General features: G+C 52.4%; 1 protein-coding gene across 2 annotated transcripts in view; it reads right to left on the bottom strand.

Moving 5' to 3' along the window:
- Positions 1 to 3,326: 3,326 nt before the first annotated feature.
- The window catches only part of MYH14 (myosin heavy chain 14), an 87,947-nt gene continuing 72,938 nt past the window's right edge, over positions 3,327 to 18,335 (bottom strand). For both annotated transcript variants that reach the window (XM_061139883.1, XM_061139884.1), the window contains 10 exons: positions 15,190 to 15,402; positions 14,390 to 14,602; positions 13,080 to 13,241; positions 11,980 to 12,108; positions 11,262 to 11,350; positions 11,045 to 11,168; positions 8,035 to 8,243; positions 6,095 to 6,203; positions 4,291 to 4,463; positions 3,327 to 4,117 (listed from right to left, as the gene is read on the bottom strand). In XM_061139883.1, coding sequence (XP_060995866.1) covers positions 3,955 to 4,117; positions 4,291 to 4,463; positions 6,095 to 6,203; positions 8,035 to 8,243; positions 11,045 to 11,168; positions 11,262 to 11,350; positions 11,980 to 12,108; positions 13,080 to 13,241; positions 14,390 to 14,602; positions 15,190 to 15,402 — 1,584 coding nt within the window. In that variant the 3' untranslated portion in view covers positions 3,327 to 3,954. The remainder of the gene's footprint in view (positions 4,118 to 4,290; positions 4,464 to 6,094; positions 6,204 to 8,034; positions 8,244 to 11,044; positions 11,169 to 11,261; positions 11,351 to 11,979; positions 12,109 to 13,079; positions 13,242 to 14,389; positions 14,603 to 15,189; positions 15,403 to 18,335) is intronic.

Here is an 18,335-nt window from a genome sequence, read left to right as displayed (position 1 = left end):
GATGGTAGAAGCGGAGGCATGGAGCGGGGGGGACGGGGAGGGCCTGCGGACAGCTGCTCCCTCAGCCTTTAGGAGCATCCCGCTGGTGAATTTCACTCTTTCATCCGCCTCTCCTACCCCCCACCCCACCCCCAGGGATCTGCTCGCCTCTATTGCTGCATGGACTCAGACCTCCCATCCCGGTATTCCTGGGATGTTCTGGCCCTAGCACACAAAATTCCGCACCCCCCCCACCCCAGATTCCCAGGACAGGAGACCTGCCCTCAGGATTCCTGAGGCTGATTCTGGCACCCTGCATCTTCCAAATCCCAGCACGCTCCTGGGACTTAACCTCTCTGCACACAGATGCTACCCCCCCCCCCCCCCAATGCCCAGTCCTTAACCCTTGGGCTGCATCCCAGCACCTTAACCTCCAAGACTTGACCCAGCCCTTGAACTCACGTTCAGCCTTCGGGATGCTCCAATTTTTGCCACACTCTGAACACTTCCTGGACACCCCTAAACCTGACATCAGACATCCAGCTCAGGTTCCCCTGACGCTAGAATTTCCAAGATAGGCTCAACCTGCCTGCAATTCCAGGGAACCAGATCTTTCCGGGGCACCCCCTTCTTATGGCTAACCCTGTCCCTTCCAAGAGCCCCTTTCTTTAAATGGTGTCCCAAAGGCACCTTCATAGACGCCAGTGTTTCCCAGGGGGTCATATTTGCACCCCTGGCGACGTGCTAAGGTTTTAAGCAGTACAAGGACAAACACTTATTTTTAAAGTTTTGTCTTTCCGGGCATTTCGCATATAAGCCTGTAAGTATCTGGACAGATACTGCTGCTTGGCCAGGACACCGTTTATTTAGGTTAGAGGTGTTTACATTTAAAATGTAGAGGCTGTTCCCGAGTGGAGGAACGCTGGAATATCAGAAACTTGGGAAACAATGACATATCCACCCGGGCTGGGATTCCAGCTAGCCCCTCCCCCGCGTTCCTCAACCCCCGACGCTCGCGGGTGGAAAATCATTTCTCACATCCCATCCTGGCTCAAGGATGCGCTACCTCCCCCAAGCCCAGAGACCACACCGGTCCCAGAGTCCTTAGGGGACTCCCCTTTTTGGAGTTGGGGGCCCACGGAATTAGCAACCTCCCTCCCTCTGCTCCCACCGGCCTCAGGAACACCCCCCACCCGAGGGTTGGGGGGATGTCACTGAGCACGATTCTTGATGCATCGATTCCTATGCAAGGGGCATTTTGAGTCCCCCCATTCTTCCCTCGGACCCTGAACCCTGGCGAACCAGGGGCGAGGGGTGGGGCGGGTTCTGGTGGGAGCGGGGTGGGGCGGGGTAAAGGGCTAGGGGCTTCAGACACCAGGGTATGGGGTTGGAGACTGATTATATTGCCAAAGGGTTTAACTTCTTAAAACCCCAGATACCCCTGACCCTCACGGAAGCCGAAAGGTGCGGGGAAAGGGGGTGAGGATTTTTCTAAAGGGTACGGACTTCTTCCCAACGTCTACCCCCACCCCCCCGGCTCGCCAGTCTGCCACACGTACCCAGCTTTTTAGTTCAGCTTTTGAAAATAACCACAATCATTACAAACCTCTACAAACGTTATTCTCGTTTCCCCGTCCCCCAAGTCAACAGTGTGGGAGTCGGGGAGGGAGGGAGAGAGCTAAAGGGACAACTTCCAAGTCCCGCGCCCCTTTTCCCCCCGGCCGCCAGGGTGCCTGCAACTACACGCATGCGCTGCATGACGCGCTCCCCACACGCATGTCGCACCCCTCCTGCGCTCCGGGAACGCACGGACACGGGGCAGGGGGCGGGGTGATTGGGGAGGAATGAACGGCGGGGGTCTTTCTGAACACAGCGGCTCCTCCCCAACACACACACAGCAATAAGTTTTTCACTCAAAAGTGGGCGGGGCGGGCCTGGCCTGTCGTTGGGGTGGGGGGGGGGAGCGGCAAGGGGGCGCTCTCAGGGATGGGGGAGGGTGTCCGGAGTCAGTCTGGGGAGGGGAGGTCTGCAAATCGTCCAACTCTGGTGCTAATGGCGGGTCTTCTCAACCCACCCCCAGGGCAGGGAGGGAGGGGTCGGCGTGGCCCCTCTCCCAAGCCTCCCCCACGCCCACCCTGGGTGCATGAACCGCCCGATGCAGAAGCTGCCGCATGTCACCCCCCCTCCCCAAAGAAAAAGTGTCATGCCCCCCCCTTCCCACCCACCCTGCCACTCCCCACCGAAATAAAAGTTTCCTTTTCATTTAAAAGTTTCATCCTCCTTGTCTGCAGAGAAGGTCTCCTGAAGCGGGCTTTGGGGGCAGACCTAAGGGCTGGGTCTTTAACAGCAGGGGTCGTACTAAAATGGCAAGGACATGCACTTTGAGGGTGCAGACATGCCCGTCATCGCTGGCTCTCACCTTGTGATTTGGGGGTGGGCAACTATCTGCCTCAGTTTCCCTGATGGTAAAAATGGGGATCCATGAGAAGGTTGGATGGCATCTCCGATTCAATGGACATGAGTTTGAGTAAACTCCGGGAGTTGGTAATGGACAGGGAGGCCTGGCGTGCTGCAGTCCATGGGGGTCTCAAACAGTTGGACGACTGAGCAACTGAACTGAACTGATAGCCCTAATTGGAAACCCCAGGTGGGTCATGTGAGCTCATAGACGAGGGTTTCTAGTCTCCAGAAAAGGGATGGACCTGGGTCCCCAGTGTGGGCTCAGGGGTTACCCACTCTGAAGCCAGACTGGGTTCTATTTCTTAGTAGCTGTTTGTCCTTGGGCAAGTCTCTCAACCTCCCTGAGCTTGTTTCCACCACTCAGAAAGTGGAGGAGGTGATCTATTCGTTTAACCAATATAAAAAGGAGGGGGTGATCTAGTCATTCAGCAAATATAGAAAGGTTAACTATACCAGGCAGTGTTCTAGACACTGGAAAACAATGAAATCTCTACACCTACTGGTTGAGACTAATGTCCCAAGTTTAGCACAGCCCCGTAAATAGTATTCAACAAACAGCTTAGCAGTCCCTATGGTCATTGCTTTGCAAAGACTTGAGGGTCAGCTGGAGTGCAGCTCCCCTTCCTACCACTCGATGATTGGGAGGCGTGGAGCCAGGGACCCTGCAGCTCTGAGCCTCAGTTTTCCCATCTGTATAATGGAGGGGATACCTCGGAGGGAGGCAGGGTGAGAGGGGAAGGATTCCTTCCACATTAAATGCTGGGCAAGCTGGAGGCCCCCCGACACCAACCAGCTGGATCAGAACCAACCCACTGCCCCCCGACCCCGCACAGCCCCTTGTCCGTCCTGTCTCCCTACCCCTGGAGGAACACACATAGCCCACGGGGTCCAGTCGGGGTTGGAGTTTATTTCTGCCACAGTTTGAAGGCCGGGAGGGTATGGGGCCTCCTCCAGCCCCCATGGGAAACTCCAGCTGAACTGTGATCACACAAGAGCAACGGGAGGGAGCCTGAGGGGAGGGGGGATGTGTGAGTTCCCCTTATCCTGCCCTTCTGCAAGGGTCAAAGGCTGAGGGCCGCCTGGAGCTCAGGGTGCAGTTGCTCATAAGTTCCAGGGTCAGTGGCTAAGTGGAGAGACAGGGAGAGGGAAAGAGGGAGGGGGTGGGGGGAGGGAGGGGAAGGGGAAGGGACGTGGAGAGTCAAGCTCCCTTCCTAACAAAGATCATTCAAAACCGAAGGAAAGATTTGGAGCTGGATGGGACCCCAGCTTGCCGACCACACCCGAATTTCTCCCAAGTGAGATCGCCCCAGTCTGCGATCCCTGCTTGCCCGCTCCTCTGTTTAGAGGTTCACGGGGAAGTCTCCCGGGACCCCCGGGGTGGGCTGGATAAGTGCTGTCATGCCGGAACGCGGCACCGTTTCCAAAGTGCAAGAAGCCAGAGGGCGGTTCTCAGGACTGGCGCCTGCGGAGGAGGGGCCAAGGAGGGAGGGTTCGGCGGCTGGGGGCAGGGTAGGGTCACTGCGGCGGGGCCGCCGCGGACCCTTCGGGCTCCGGGGGTGAAGGCCCGGACCCCGGCTCCGCCTCCTCCGCCGCCGCCGCCTCCTCATCGGACGCCACGCCCTCCTCCAGCCGGAAGACCTGGCGCACGGTGCGGGTGGTGAAGGTGAGGGGTGCGCGCCTGCGGGGGAGAGGAGGAGAGACCAAGAGGCAATTACGGGAGGAGGGGAGAGAGAAAAGTGAGAGGCGGGGGGATACAGAGAAACAGAATAACATGGGGAGGGGGGCACAGAGCAAAGACGGGGGAGCTGGGGGTTTCTGCAGAGGGGCTGCGCGTGCACGGGGTGGCCTCACCGGAGCCGGTTCCTCAGCGTGTTCAGCTCCCGGTTCATGGACTCGGAGGCCTCTGTGACATCCTCCAGCTCGTGCTGCAGCCTCCTGCGGACCGCCTGGGCCCGCGAAGCCTCCTCCTCGGCCTCCTCCAGCTGCCTCTTCAGCTGCTTCACTCGAAGGTTGCCCTTCTCCAGCTTGTGCGGGAGTCGGGGCGTCGGGTCATGTCTCTCACCCAGAGCACCCCACATCTCCCTCCTCCACCCTGACTGTTACACACCCTGCCTTCTGTTCATGCTTTTGTTCTGCTCTGCTGGATCCTCTCACCAGCCTCCAGGTCAGGCTCAAAGGCGAGACCACCCACCACTCGGCCTCAGAGGGGTCTCTCTGTGCTCAGATGTGCCCCTGCCCCTGCCCTGTTCAAGGTCCTCCCGTGATTCTTCAGTGCCGCTGGGACAAGGTCCCAGCGCCTGGGCCTGGCGTTCCAGGCCCCTGCAGGGTCTTCTTCCCATAATCACATGGATCCAGCCATCTGTAGTGAGACCCTCCCCCAGACCCTGCCATCTCTCTCTCTAAGGAGAGGACACACATAATCTGCCTCCAGCCAACTCCTCTAACCTCATTTATCACTCAACCCCCCAACCCCATTCTTGCAAGTTATTCTGCTCTGCTTTTTTGCTGGGGACTCACTGAGCTGATTTCCATAGCCCAGGGTCTTTCCACAAGCTATTCCCTGTTCCCAGCTCTTTCTCACCCTTCAGTATCAATTCAAATGTCACTTCCTTAGAGAGGTCTTCCGGACCACCTCCATCCAAATCTAGGGAGGATTCTCCAGTCCTCTTATCCCCCTCTCTCTTTATTCTCTTTTTTCTTCATAACCCCTTTCACAGTCTATGATTATCTTTGCTTGTTTATAGGTTTACAGTGTCTTCCTCTTCCTGTGTTGAAAATGTGAACTTCATGAGGGCAGGGACATTCTCTGTGTCATTCACAGCCATATCTCCAATGCTTTGCACAGTGCCTGGCAAGTAGCAGGTGCTCAACAATTGTTTTGTGAAATAATTGGTGAATAAAACACAGCTGAGCTTTTAAGGGCACAGCACATAGAGTGAATTACATTTGAGCCTGGGGTGGAGGCGATCTAGGAGGACCTGATCCATACTGTCTTTATTAACTGTGTGAATTTGGGGCAAATTATACCCCCTTCTAAAGTTTCCATTTTCTCACCTGTGAAATGGAGCTGAGGAGAGAATGCAAGCATGCTGTCTTTTTGTTTAAGTAGGTAGCACAGTATGTGGGACACATTTACTGATCAATAAATAATTAAGGGGACAGATATTCAGCCAAAGTGCTGAAGGTTGAACTCTGGCTCCATCTCTTACTAAATAAATAATTGTGATCAAGTTACTTCAGTTTTCTGACATGAATAAGAGGGAAAATAATAGTACCTACCTCATGAGTTCTGATTAGAATTAAGTGTTACTACATGTTATGTCTTTAGCACTGGCTAAAGAAAGCTCTCAATAAACACCATTTTATTATTTAAGCTGTGGCCTAGCCTCTGGGTAGGATTTAACTTCTTCCCTCTCATTAGCTGTCTCAGCTCCCCACCAGGGCTTTCCTAGATTCCAGAATTTACAGATCACAAAAAGTCACTAATTCAGGCTCTCCACTGATGCTCCAAGCCCCAGGACATTGTCTGCACTCGGTTTTAGTCCAGTACCCACACATTACCTCTTGTGATGGGAGCTCACTACCTCTAGAGATGCTACCTCTCGGTCAGTGGTCCCCCCACTCCCACTGCTTCTCCTTGACGTCAGCCGCTCACCTGGTCCCGGAGCTGGTCAGCCACCCTCCGCTCCTCCTCCACCTGGAGCACCACCTCTTTAAGCCTCTTCTCAGCCCTCCGCACCAGCTTGCCAGAGAGGATGCGCTCCCTGAGGAGAGACACGAAGGGGAGAATCAAAAGAATTGCTCACCTGGGGTTCTACCCCTGCCAAGCCTCGTCCAGTGGCTGCCTGTTCTCGGAGTGAGTGGCCTCTGCCCACCTTCCCACCCACCCATGACTGGCTCCCACAGTCTACTGAGGCCTGGGGGTACCAGGCTACCACCAGGGCATCTAATCCTTGACTTCAGCTAAGGTGCTTGATATTCCTAAAAGTGTGTCTCCATGTCTACACCAGTTTTCCACATCCTACTAGGTCTCTCATGTTCAACTGTATCCTCCACCCCGCTCCCAACCCTCCTCCTCTCAGAGAACTGACCGATTGACCGCAAGTCTCCAAATCAGACCGCCAGGCACCATCCTCACCCATTTTCTCTCCTTGGCCCTACCCCCGGCCTGTCAGTACCCAAACTTTGTCCCACTACCCCCTCGACTCTGCCCTGCCCCCTCCTTAGCCTCACAGCCCCAGCCCCCAGTTCAGGACCTATCATCTCCCACCTGAGCTCCCTTCTGCCTGGCCTGGAATTTTCTTTCTCCCTCTCTTCTTTCTCTCAATTTCCTTTTCAAGCTCTTTGTGTTTGTAGAACACTCTGGGAGCCCAAAACTCCATCCTTAACCATCTCTGCTGTCTTCCTTTCTCACTCACACACTTTTCTTTGGACACACTCAGCTGTGCCCCAGGTTTCTACAACCATCAACAGCCTGGTGTCCACTAAATCTGTCTCCTGAGCTCTAGCCTGGTTCAGCCCCCAGCCTCGGCTGCCCCCTAGACCCTGTACACCCTGCACTGGGCTCAATGCCTTCTCTCAAACTTGCTCCTCCTCCCAGTTCCCCACGATCCACCTAGATCTGCAGGTCAGACACCTGGCACCATCCTTACCTCCTGTCTCCTGAATTTCCCTATCCTGATGCTCATCCATTCTCTCCTGCATGGACCATCATACTAGGGTGAAGTCCATGTGATGGGGACCCGCAGCAATGGGTGGTGCTTGGCAACCATGACTGGATATTCTCTCATGTCTGAGCTGGCCACATGGCTTGTTTTAGTGAAAGGATGTGGCAGAAGTGACACTGTACCAGTTCGAAGTCTAGGCCCTAAGAAACTTTCTCTCTTGGAACCTTCACTCTGTCATATGAACAAGCCTGGGTCGGCCTAGAGCAGAGACAAGTTAGCCGAGCTGTCCCAGGCAAGGCTGTAGACATGTGAGAGCCCAGCCAAGATCAGCAAATCCATCTAGCTGACTTTCAGCTGAGCAAAGATGCGTGAGTGAGGCTCACCAAACCCAGGTCAGCAGAACCTACCAGCCATTCCAAAGACTCATGAACAATAATAAATGATTGCTGTTTTAAGTTACTGAAATTTTAAGGTGGTTTGTTAGGCAGCTTCCCTGCATATGGGGCTTCCTTGGTGGTTCAGACAGTAGAGAATCTGCCTGCAACACAGGAGAGCTAGGTTTGATCCCCGGGTCGGGAAGATCCCCTGGAGAAGGAAATGGCAACCCACTCCAATATTCTTGCTTGAAGAATCCCAAGGGCAGAGATGCCTGGCTACAGCTCATGGGGTCACAAAGAGTTGGACACGACTGAGCGACTAACACTTGTTATGCAGCTATAGCTAACTGCTACATTACTGTTTAAATTATACAGTGGGAATGCAGTTACTTGCAGCACAAAGCATCGTAAATGATACAGGAAATCAGCAACCATTAATATTCGGATGCCTTTTGGATGTTTCTAAACCAGGTGCTTGTAACACAGCTCCCCTGTCTCATTGCCCAGAACGTGAGGGCTGCCCTCCAGCTGTGCCCTCCCTTCCCACTTACCTGCTCTCCTGCTCCAGCTGCTCCTCAGCCTGGGCCAACTTAGACTCAAGGGCAGCGATGATCATCTTCTGGCGGGCTCGGGCCCCAGCGTCTTCCTCACCCAGGCGTTCCCGGAGCTCCTGGACCTGCCGCTCCAGCTGCTGCCGCCCGCTCTCTGCCTTAGCTGAGAAACTGCGCTCAGCTGACAGTTCTGTGGTCAGTGATTCTACCTGTAGCAGTGGGGAAGGCAGGACTGTCATGGCAGCGTCTCGGAGGGAAGGTGGGAGGTAAGTGCCAGAACCTCCCATAATTAAGTGAGTTGATGCTTGTTAAGTGCATGGCACAGAGCCTGGCACATACTAAACACTCAATAAATGTGCTTTTCCTTGATTGGCTTATCAGCCAACAGCAGTGCCAGCTCTGGGTTTTAACCTTTTAGATAGGTTTTTGCTATTTTAATAAGACCACAAGAGGAGACTGGTGGTCCAGTGGTTAGGACTCTGGGCTTCTAATGCAGGGGGCTCGGGTTCGATCCCTGATTGGGTAACTGAGGTTCCACATGCTGTACAACCCAGCCCAATAAATAAACAAGTCCAGATGACTATCACAGGCTTGTTTAAATGCTGCCGACTCTATCTTTGACTGTGAATGAGTCTATTCCAAGGGTTATCACATTTTTGTTTGCACCAGGCTCATCCAGAGAGCTTGTGAAAAAAAAAAAAAAAGAAAAGGACCACAGGATCCTACCCTCCAGAGATTCTCATTCAGCAAGTCTGGAATGAGGTCCATGAATCCGCATTTTCAACAAGCACTTCAGGTGGTTTTGGTAGAATGATATGCAGGATCGTTTTGAAAAATGCCAGCTCAATTAACAGGAACTACTATATTGCTAATGTGTAACCACACCCCTAATAATAGTGCCTATTTATTTATTCATCTCGTACTCTGAGTGAGGTCCCATGCTGGGGACACGGAAGTGAGTCAGATGCAGTCTGATTCATACTTTACTTCATTTCACCCTCACAGGAAGAGACCGACGTGGTGATTAGTATATGCTATTTTTTTAACCTTTTATTGGAAAATAAAACCGTGATACAGAAAAAGTAAAAAACAGATCAACTATATGGCTTAATAGGTTGAGCTTCCCTGGTGGTTCAGATGGTAAAGAATCTGCCTGCAATGCAGGAGACCCAGGTTTGATCCCTGCATTGGGAAGATCCCTTGGACCAGGGAATGACAACCCACTCCAGCATAGGTTAATAAAAGGCAAACATCATTGTCACCCCTGCCCAGGTCAAAAAATAGAACTTCATGTATCCACTCTACTAACAACCTCTTCCTTTCAGCCCAAACAAACATGTCATCCTGACATTTTTCTGTTTTTGGATGTGCTATGCAGCTTGTGGGATCTTATTTTCCAAACCAGGGGTTCAGTCCAAGCCTCCTGCATTGGGAGTGCAGAGTTTTAACCACTGGACCACCAGGGAACTCCCCCCTCCTGACTCCTAGGGTGATCACTTCCTTGCCTTTTCTTTTTTTTTGAGTTTTATTACTCAAAGATGCATCCCTAGATTCTATAGTTGAATCCTGCCCATTAAAATTTTTCTGTACATGGTTTTTAAGTCTCTTTTAATCTACAGTTTCCTCCTCCATCCTTTCTTAAGTGTGTTAGTTGCTCAGTTGTGTCCAACTCTTTGTGACCCCATGCACTATAGCCCACCAGGAGTCTACTGCGTCTCCTGCATTGGCAAGTGGGTTCTTTACCACTGAGCCACCTGGGATGCCCACACTGGATTGGGGTGGGCCCTGAATCCAATGGGCTTCCCTAGTTGCTCAGTGGTAAAGAACCCACTTGCCAATGCAGGAGATGCAGGTTTAGACCCTGGATCGGGAAGATCCCCTGGAGGTGGAAATGGCAACCCACTCCAGTGTTCTTGCCCAGAGAATCCCATGGACAGAGGAGGCTGGTGGGCTCAAGTCCATGGTGTCGCAGAGTCAGACGTGACTTGGCAACTGAACAGCCTCGCACTAAATCCAATATGCCTGGTGTCTTTGCAAGGAGGAAAGGAGGCACAGACACACAAAGAAGACACAGGGAAGGCCATGTGAGGCAGAGGCAGGGACGGGGCTGATGGATCTATGCGACAAGGGTTGCTGACAAGCAACCAGGAGAGAGGCCTGGAAGAGATGCTCCCTCAGAAAGAACAAACCTGATGACACCTTGATTTTGGACCTTTGACCTCCAGAACTGTGAGAGGATAAGTTACTGTCTTTTTAAGCCACCCAGTTTGTTGCAGTTGGTTGCAGCAACCTCAGGCAGCTAATACAGTGACTAATTAGTATTTTTTAAAAATGTCATTGTGTACTTGAGAGTTTAAACAGATTTGATGGATTTAAATCACTTGTAATTATAACCCTGGTTGAAGCTCAAGCTGCTCCATTTGGGGCCAGTTGGGACCCTTTCCAGGTTGACTTCTAAATGTTTTTGAGATCACCAGGCTAGCTTCCTGGGGAACTGGTGTATTATGGACTGAATGTTTGTTGCCCCACAAATTCATATGAAGTCCTAACCCCCAGTGTGTATCTGGAAATGGGGCCTTTGGGAGGTAATTAGGACTAGATGAGGATAAGAGGATGGGGCCCCCATGATGGCATTAGTGCCCTTATAAGGAGATATCAGATAGCTTGCTCTCTCTCGCTCCCCCCACATGCACAGAAAGTCGAGCCCAGTAATTGCAGGATGAGATGATGGCCACCTATAAATCACCACTTATAAGCCAGGAGAAGAGGCCTTGGAATGAATCCTGTATTACCAGCATCATGCTCCCTGGATCCAGCCTTCAAGAAGCCTCAGAAATACAACAGAATGAATGCATCTATTCCTCCCCCACCTAGAGAACTCCTATTCAACCTTCAAAACCCAACTCAAATATTCCCTTTTCCTATGTGGATTGAAAAAGAGGACTGAAGATGTTATGGTCCCAGGTCAGTGGGGACTCAGGCTGGCAGGGGGTGACCCAGCTGTGCTTACCTGCAGGAGCAGCTTTCGGTAGCGGTCATTGAGCAGCTCTGCATTGCTCTGCTCCTCCTCCAGCTCCTCTTCCATTTGCCCCAGGCGCCCCTCCAGCTGACGTTTCTCATCCAGAATGGCAGCCCTAGGGAGAACAGGCAGGGCAAGGTCGGGGGAGGTGGGAGGGCAGGATGGCCAGAAGAGGGCGCTCTGCCCCACATTACCATGGGCCACTCACTTGCTTAGGCTGCCGTTGGCCACCTCATCTGCCATCTCATCCCTCTCCTGCTGGGCCTGCCGCCGGGCACGGTCAGAGGCGGCCAGTTCCTGCAACGAGCAAAGTAGGCAGGTGGTCAGCTGTGGTGATGGGAGGCTGGCTGAGCACTGGCCTCCCTACCCCTCACGCCTCAAGTCTCTTGATGTTTTTTTCACTGCACTTGAACATGCTACCCCTGGATAACCTTGCAATGAGCTTCAGTCTATAAGCAGATGTCTCCTATATCCATCTCCGCAGCCCCTGATCCGTGTCCACTTCTTGCCACCCGCCCGCCAGGGTCCCTCACCCTCATGCCCTCCTCACTGAGCCCTGCACCTCTTTTCAGACCAGTTCCTCCTCCAGTTTCCCTCAGTCATTGGGCCAGACCCCCTCTCCTCCCCTCCTCTGCCCTCTTACCACCCACAGCCCTGTCCATCCTGCCCCTTCACTCTGACTGCTCCCTCTTCTGCGTCCCGGCTCAGCCTTCATCGTCCCTCTCCAGCCTCCCTGCCTCCATTCTCTCCGCTCTAGCCCATCCCCACACCGACCTTGAGGCTTTCTGGCTCAGGACCCTAGCGGGGCTCTGGAGCATCCTGGCCCCGCCCACCGCGACCGCACCCTCCTAAGCCCCGCCCACCTGTGCCAGTCTGCACCCTCCTGAGCCCCGCCCACCCTGGCATCGCCTCTACCCTCGCATCACCTCCTGCAGCCGCAGCACTTCCGCCTCTAGTCCCTTGAGGCGCTTCTCACTCTCCCGGTTCTGGGCAAAGATCTCCTCTCGTGAACTGCGCGTCTCCTCCACCTCTCGCCACAGCTCCTTCATCTGGGCCTGAGCGGAACGGAGCGAGTGAGCGGGCCCAGCCAGGTCCTGCCTCACAGGGAATCCCTCCCAGCCCCGCTACCCTCGCAGTCAGCCCCGTGGGGGATCCCTGTGAGCTAGCAGAGCCCTGAGGACTTGGGCTTCTGCAGCCCGCTCCCAGCCGCTGGCTGTGTGACCATGGGCTGGTACCCCCACCCCCACCCCCATCTCTGGGCCTCACCTCTTTAAAAAAAGAAGCACATCAAAATTAAAGCAAGCGTAAAGTGGGGATAATTATGTGGAGTCTGGAGTAGCAATAGAGTTGGGAGGGACTTCCAGGGCGGTTCAGCAGTTAAGACTCCCGAGCTTCCACTGCAGGGAGCGTGGGTTCGATCCTTGGTGGGGGAACTAAAATCCTCAAGTCAAGCAGCTCGGCCACAAAAAAGTGATGGAAAACACCGATCACTTACCTAGGGCCAGTCTCTATTCTGTACAAATACTGACACCCTTAATTCTCACAACTCCACTTGGTGGGGACTATTTTCCTACCCAGTTTACAGATGGAGAAACTGAGGCGCAGAAAGGTTCAGCAATGCACTCAGGGTGGTGAGTGGCAGAGTCACGACCTGAACCCAGGCTGCCTGATCCTGGCGTTTACACTTTTGGCCACTTTGCTACCTGACTACTATTTATTTATGTCCCCATCCAGCAGCATGTAAGGTCTTAGTTCCCTGACCAGGGATCAATCCTGTGCCTCCTACAGTGGAAGCGCAGAGCTTTAATCACTGGACCGCAAGGAAGTCCCAAACATTAAGCAATTTAAGTAAAGGAACTAAAAAATATAAAAAGAACCAAATGAGCCTTTGAGGCATGGATGTTTCTAGAGCTGTTGCCTAACGTGGGTGCTGCTCCTGGGATGGAGAGGGCGGGGTGCGAGCTGGGTTTGGAGCTGGAGCGAGGGCGGGGCCTCCCCTTTGCGCGGCTTCAGCCCCACCCCTTACCTGCATCTTGCGAAGCTGCTTCACCGCCTCCTCCTTGCCCTGCCCGGCGGCCGTGGTCTGAGCCTTCAGCTCCTCTAGCTCGGCCTCCAGCTTCTTGCGGGCGGCTACGGCCAGAGCCCGCTGCTTGCGTTCCTCATCGCGCTCCACCTCTGCATCCCTCAACTGGGAGAGGGGAGGCCGGGAGGGGCGGGTTCAGAGGACAGGAGGCCCAGGCTCCCCCTACAGGCCAGTGGCATAGATGTCTACCCTCCAGCCCCTGCCCAGGTCTCCAGCCCCACTCCTCCTGCCCCTTGCCTCTCCCCACCTCAAACTCAAGCATCCTCTCCAACTTCACAGCCCTAGCTCAGGCCTTATCCCTCCCGCTTGCCCCAGCCTCCTCTTTGCTCCCACCACTCCCCTCCAGTCCATTCCTGAAGGCTCTAGAAGGGTCCTTCTACAATCACAGCTGACACTGCTCATGGCCCTCCTGTGGCCGGCTTCCTGGTGCCCTCAGGACAAAATCGTGCATGAACCCATGGCTGGATCAGTGGGGCCAAGGGAGATTTAAAAAGAAGCGCTCAGATACTGCCCCCATCCTGGCCTTGGATCATCTCTTCATCACTTGCTCTGGGCTTCCCAACTCCAGTCTCCCCTGCTCCAGTCTGCTGCCCACATGGCCCCACAAGGCTCTTTCTGATACTCAGGGCTAACCTGCCCCTCCCACGCTCAGTACACATCACGGAGTGAAAAGCCTTGCCCACCACAGACCACAGGAAATTCCTCCACTGAATGAAGAATGAATGAATGAATGTGCAGAGAGAGAAGTACGGAGTGAATGAGGAAGCAGGTGAAGAAATAAATGAAAAAGGGAGGAGTAAGGTCACAGAAGGAAAAAGGTCACAGAAGAAGTGGAGTGAAGACAAGCTGGTCAATGAGCAGGTAAAAAATGGGTATATGTGTTGGTTGGGGGTGTGGAGGAGGTGGGTAGATACTGGGGCGGTTGGATTGGAGAGAGGAGGTTGATTGGAACGGGTATTGGGTGGATGGAGAAGTCAGATGCAGAGTTGGTTGTGTAGAAGTGTTGGGTGTGTATGGGCAGCTGGGGGGTTGGCTCAGTAGATGGGATGGTGGTTGGGTGGACCGGTTAGTGGATGGAGGGTGTCTGAATGGATCAACAGGATGTGCGTGTGGGTCACGGGTCATGGTGGGTGAGCGGGTTGGGGAACAGCAGGGTGGCTGGCTAGTAGGCGGGACTTGGGTAGAAACCCAGAGTCGCAGGCACGTGGGTGAGACTTCCGGGCACGCCGAGCTGCGCGGCGCCCTGCCTGTACCTGCTTGGCCAGCTGCCGCCGCCTCTCCTCGCCTGCCTCATCGCGGCCCTGCAGGTCCCGCTCGTGCTGCGCCTTCAGGGCCTGCACGGTCACCTCCAGGCGCAGCTTGGCATCCTCGGCCGCCGTCAGCTCGTCTTCCAGCTCCGTCACCTGTGTTCGCAGGTCGTTGGCCGCCTGTTCAGCCACGCGGCGGGCTCGCTCCAGCTCATGCACCTGGGAGGCGGGTGGGCAGAACGAGAGTGAGCCCTGCGCCCCTGGACCACCGAGGAGGCGGGAGGCCAGGCCCGGAGCCCTCTGCTAAGCTAGAGGGGAGGGGAGCTTTGATAGACCAGGGGGAGGCAGCGAGGTGACATGTCCATCCTAGCTCCTTCTTGACCGCAGTCACCTACACACGGTATGGGCGGTTCTCCTGCTCGCTGTGTGCACGTGAGCAAGTGTGTTTAAGGGGAGAGTCCGCGCACATTTTGTGAACACACACCTGCACATGGATGTTTTCTAAGATGCTCTCATGCTCAGCGCGTGCACGTGTATGTTTGCTGGAAGATTCTCCCTGTGTGCTGGGCCCATGAACTGTTGCCTGTTGATACCTGGCTTTCCTCACTTTCCGGGTGTGTGCGTGAACACGTGTGTCTGGGGCGCCAACACGGGGACTCTCCGACGCCGGTTCCCTTCACCCTCCGGGTGGGAGAGCACACACGTGTGCTTATGTGCCCCAGCGTCACGGGGTGGGCTAGGGTGGGGGAGCGTGGTTGCCCACGTGTGTGCGTGTGTGTGTGTCCCGGGGACCCGGGGCCACTCACGCTCTTGCCGACGTCGTCCTTGCTACTCAGCAACGCCTCCAGCTCAGCCCGCAACGCACGGTTCTGCCGCTCGAGCTCTTCGCGCGCCTCCTGCTCCTCCTCCAGGGCCCGGGTCAGCGACAGCGTCCGGGCCTCGCGCTCGCGGCCCTCGGCCTCCGCCCGCTCCCGCTCCTCCACCGCCCTCAGGACTGCTGCCTTCTCCTCCGCCAGGAGCTTCCGGGGTGAGGGAGATGGGGTGGGGGAGACAGGTTAGCTGAAAGGAATGTACAAGGGGACGGGGAAGAGAGAGGGGCCAAGGACAGAGAGACAGACAGACAGACAGAGGCAGAGACACAAGAGGGAGATAGAGGGATTAAAGTTGCCACTGGGTCCGGGACCAGCTCGCTCTTCAATGGATCACTCTGTTGATGGGAATGTAAATTGGTGCAGCCACTCTGCAGAATAGTGAGGAGGTTCCTTAAAAAACTAAAACCAGAGTTACCATGTGCCAGAGTGCTGAGTCCCTTCAGCCCTGTTGGACTCTTTGTGACCCCATGGACTGTAGCCCACCAGGCTCCTCTGTCCACGGGATTCTCCAGGCAAGAATACTGGAGTGGGTTGCCATGCCCTCCTCCAGGGGATCTTCCTGGCTCTGGGATGGAACCTGAGTCTTCAGCGTCTCCTGCTTTGGCAGACAGGTTTTTTAGCATTTGTGCCACCTGGGAAGCCCTGGAGTTACCATATGATGCAGCAATCCCACTCCTGGGCATAGAGCTGGAGAAAACTTTAATTTTAAAAGATACATACACCCTGGTGTTCATTGCAGCACTATTTACAATAGCCAAGACATGGAAGCGACCTAAATATCCATGGATGAAGGAATGGATAAAGAAGATGTGGTCTATATATACAATGGAATATTACTCAGCCAGGTAAAAGAATGAAATAATGGCATTTAGAACAACATGGATGGACCCAGAGATTATCATAGTAAGCGAAGTAAACCAGACAAAGACAAGTATCATGTGATATCACTTCTAGGTGGAATCTCTAAAAAATGATGCAATTAAATTAATTTATTTATGAAACAGGAACAAACTCACAGATATAGAAAACAAACTAACAAACTTGTGGTTACCAAAGGGGAAAGGAGGGATGGATAGATTTGGAATCTGGGACTAACAGATATACACTATGATATATAAAACAGATAATTAACAAGGACCTGCTGTAAATCACAGGAAACTCAATATTTTCTAGTAACTCATAAGTAAAAGAATCTGAAAAGGAATATATGTATCGTATATAAATATATGAATCACTCTGCTGTACAACTGAAACTCATGCAACAGTATAAATAAACTATACTTCAACTTCAAGTTTTAAAAAAATTAAATGAAAGGAAATTTTGAGCCAAAAAAAGGCAAAACTTTAAATGGATCAAACTGATCAGCCCCTCGCTTTATATACCCAAGAGAAGAAAGGGTTTTCTTTCTTCCTCTTGTAGTCATAGTAGGAAAAAAAATACATAAAAATTTAAAACGTACTTCAAACCTTCACTGTTTTTTTATGACATAGCAATTGATAAACAATAAAACTTACAGGACATGCAAATATATATATATTTATATGTATATTTGTTGCTATTCAGTGGCTAAGTCGTGTCGAACTCTTTGTGACCCCATGGACGGCAGCATGCCAGGCTTCCCTGTCCTTCACCATCTCCTGGAGTTTGCTCAAACTCATATCCATTGAGTTGGTGATGGGATCCAACCACCTCATCCTCTGTCATTCCCTTCTCCTCCTGCCCTCAATCTTTCTCAGCATCTGGGTCTTTTCCGATGAGTCAGCTCTTGTGTTGTTGGAAGAGGGTGTTTGCTATGACCAGTTTGTTCTCTTGGCAAAACTCTGTTAGCCTTTGCCCTGCTTCATTTTGTACTCCAAGGCCAAACCTGCCTGTTACTCCATGTATCTCTTAACTTCCTACTTTTGCATTCCAATCCCCTATGATGAAAAGGACATCTTTTTTGTTGTTGTTGTTGCGGTTAGTCCTAAAAGGCCTTATAGGTTTTCATAGAACTGGTCAACTTCAGCTTCTTCGGCATCCAGTGGTTGGGGCATAGACTTGGATTACTATGATGTTGAGTGGTTTGCCTTGGAAATGAACTGAGATCATTCAGTTGTTTTTAAGACTGCATCCAAATATTGCATTTCAGACTCTTTTGTTGACTATGAGGGCTACTCCATTTCTTCTAAGGGATTCTTGCCCATGGTAGTATATGTAACGGTCATCTGAATTAAATTCAGCCATTCTAGTCCATCTTAGTTCACTGATTGCTATGATGTCAATGTTTACACTTGCCACCTCCTGCTTAACCTTATATGTGTGTATATATATATATAAAACACAAATTAATTCTTTTAAAAGTTTTTTCAATGATCTATGGAATAGTATTAAACAAATGGACATATATGTATTTGGAGTTTGAGAAGAAGAGGGAAGAGAATGGGGCAGAAAAATGTTTGAAAAAATAATGGCTGAAGATTTCCACGTCTGATCAAGAACACTAATCCAAACCTGTTGGAAGCTTGGCAAACTGAAGTAGAATAAATACAAAACCCCACAGCTGCATATCATAGTCAAACTGCTAAAAAGCAAAGATAAAGAGAAAAAAGTCTGAACCAGCTAGAAAACCACATCACAGGGAAACCATGATTTATATGATTGCTAACTTTTAATCTGAAAGAGGCCCCAGAACATGGAATGATCTCTTCCCAGTGTGGAAAGAATAAAACCTGGAATTCAACAGCCAGTGAAAACAGCTTTCAAAAATGAAGGCAAAAATAAGGACTCTCCCATTTTCCAGAGGAAGAAAATGAGGCAGAGAGATTGTGCAATTTGCCCAAGCCACACAGCCAGAAAGGGCCCCAGTTGGGATGTGAACCTCAGGGTTGCCTGATCTTAATGCTCTGGGGGTCTGAGAATTTTATTCCATTCTTACATTGTCAGATGCTCAGTATTATCCCCACTTCCAATTTTTCCTTTCTTCTTTTTTTTGGGGGCTGTACTGTATAGCTTGTGGGATCTTAGTTCCCCAACCAGGGATCAAACTGGAGCAATGCGGTTCATGGGGTCACAAAGAGTCAGACACGACTTAGTGGCTGAA

The sequence above is a fragment of the Dama dama genome, chromosome 4 (assembly GCF_033118175.1).
Source record: "Dama dama isolate Ldn47 chromosome 4, ASM3311817v1, whole genome shotgun sequence".
Lineage (NCBI taxonomy): Eukaryota > Metazoa > Chordata > Mammalia > Artiodactyla > Cervidae > Dama > Dama dama.
The sequence above is the reverse complement of the archived record's forward strand: the minus strand, read 5'-3'. Positions and strand labels throughout refer to the sequence as shown.